Source organism: Rhincodon typus, chromosome 3 (genome assembly GCF_021869965.1).
Source record: "Rhincodon typus isolate 14 chromosome 3, sRhiTyp1.1, whole genome shotgun sequence".
Taxonomy (NCBI): domain Eukaryota; kingdom Metazoa; phylum Chordata; class Chondrichthyes; order Orectolobiformes; family Rhincodontidae; genus Rhincodon; species Rhincodon typus.
The window spans coordinates 125,563,454-125,565,741 of NC_063334.1; the positions used below are offsets into that span (position 1 = coordinate 125,563,454).

Here is a 2,288-nt window from a genome sequence, read left to right on the forward strand (position 1 = left end):
CTCCCTGTTTCTCTCTCTCTCCCTCTCTCTGTCTCTCTGTCTCTCTCTCTTTCTATCTCTCTCACTCTCTCTCCCCCCTCTCTCTCTCCCCCTTTCTGTCTCTCTCTGAGCCTTGGTGTATGGACCCAGTGAGTTGATCCTCACCCTGACCCTGCGGTCTGCCCTATTTCCAAAGGCTCCAAGACCTTCTTGCAGGGGGACCTGTACGATTCACAGTCATCCTCATCGCTGTAATCGCCACAATCATTGTCATCATTGCACTTGAGCCTCCTTTGGATACAGCGTCCTGCAGACAGAAAAACGCACAGATCACTCCTCCATATATCTGGACACACTGAAAGTACAAACGGAATCAGAATGCAGCAGCCTCTTTACAATTTGGTTACCTCAGAGTACAACAGGACCTTGATCAGACAGGCTGATAGGCCGAGGAGTGGCACTTGGAGTTTAGTTTAGGTCAATGTGAGGTGCTGCATTTTGGAAAGGCAAATCAGGGCAGGACTTACACACTTAATGGTAAGGTCCTGAGGAGTGTTGCTGAACAAAGAGAAGTTGGAGTGCAGGTTCTTAGTTCCTTGAAAGTGAAGTCACAGGTAGACAGGGTAGTGAAGTAGGTATTTGGTACGCTTGCTTTTATTGGTCAGTGCATTGAGTATAGGAGTTGGGAGGGTTATGTTGCAGCTGTACAGGACATTGGTTGGGCCACTTTTGGAATACTGTGTTCAATTATGGTCTCCCAGTAATAGGTTGTGAAACTTGAAAGGGTTCAGAAAAGATTTACAAGGATGTTGCCAGGTTTGGAGGGTGTGAGCTAGAGGGAGAGGCTGAATAGGCTGGGGCTATTTTCCCTGGAGCGTCGGAGGCTGAGGGGTGACATTATAGAGGTTTATAAAATCATGAGGGGCATGGATAGGGTAAATAGCCAAGGTCTTTACCCCAGGTTAGGATAGTCCAAAACTAGAGGGGCATAGGTTTAAGGTGAGAGGGGAAAGATTTAAAAGGGACCTAAGGGGAAACTTTTTCACACAGAGGGTGGTGCATATGTGAACGAGCTGCCAGAGGAAGTGGCGGAGGCTGGTACAATTACAACATTTAAAAGGCATCAGGATGGGTACGTGAATAGGAAGGGTTTAGAGGGATATGGGCCAAATGCTGGCAAATGGAACCAGATTAATTAAGGATACCTGGTTGGTATGGATGGGTTGGACCGAAGGATCTGTTTCCATGCTGTACAGCTCTATGACTTTATGACTCCATGGAGAAAGTTTGGTTGCAATTTCAGAATCCACCTCTAGATGTCAGGTGTGTCTTTATTATAGAGTCAAACAGTCATTAGAGGTCTACCTCACAGAAAAAGGCCCATGGAGTCTGTGTCAGTCAAAAACAACCACCAAATTATTCTTGTATCTCAGTCAGCTGTTATCAGCTTTGTTGTCCTCTCTCTAACAGACAGTAATGCCACAATGTCCAACCAGGGGTCACAGTCTAAGGATATGACTTAGACCATTTAGGGCTGAGCTGAGGAGAAATGTCTTCACCCAGGGAGTGGGGATCCTATGGAATTCTCTACCACAGGAAACTGTTGAGGCCAAAACATTGAATAATTTCAAGAAGGAGTTAGATGTAGTTCTTAGGGCTAAAGGGATGAAGTGTTTGGGGAGAAAGTGGAAACAGGGTACTAAGTTGGATGATCAGCCATGATCACATTGAATGGCAGAGCAGACTCAAAGGGCTGAATGGCCTACTCCTGCTCTCATTCTCTATGTTTCCATGTTATGGAAAAAAAATTATTCCTGTAAACAGTGAGGCATTCCTACTACAGTAAACATTGTTTTATCAACCGGCACTCTTGACAAACCGACCAAAAAAACCCCTCAAATACTGCGAGGTCCAAATATTTAAGCTGTAACTAAAGTATGATAGAGATGTGTAAATTCCCTGCGTTCCATTTCTATTACTTACTGTTGATGCTTTTACATCGATTCTTTGAGGGATGTTGATGTCTCGAAGTTTCGCTTGGTCAGGGTTCACTGTAGTAATGTCTATCTCTTGATTATTGGGAATATTTGATCATCTGGTACACTCCCACTCCCATAGGTGGCAGTTATTAAAAAGTTTGCTGTATATTTATTATTTTTGTATATTTAAGAGGATTTTCCGGGCTAAAATTCATTGTTTTATAGCCCAGATTTTTTTGTCAGTGTGACAGAGAACTGAAGACTTGGGACATGACACCAACACATCTGTTTGCAGGTCCCTCACTCATTGATTTTTTTTTTACTTGCCAG

The 2,288-nt window shown here is 44.0% G+C and overlaps 1 protein-coding gene across 1 annotated transcript in view; it reads right to left on the reverse strand.

The window, feature by feature from the left end:
* LOC125482187 (complement component C9-like) overlaps positions 1–2,288 on the reverse strand; it is a 47,374-nt gene that overhangs the window by 42,885 nt on the left and 2,201 nt on the right. The window contains exon 2 of the mRNA XM_048594197.1: positions 144–286. Within this exon, the coding sequence (XP_048450154.1) occupies positions 144–286 (143 nt within the window). The remainder of the gene's footprint in view (positions 1–143; positions 287–2,288) is intronic.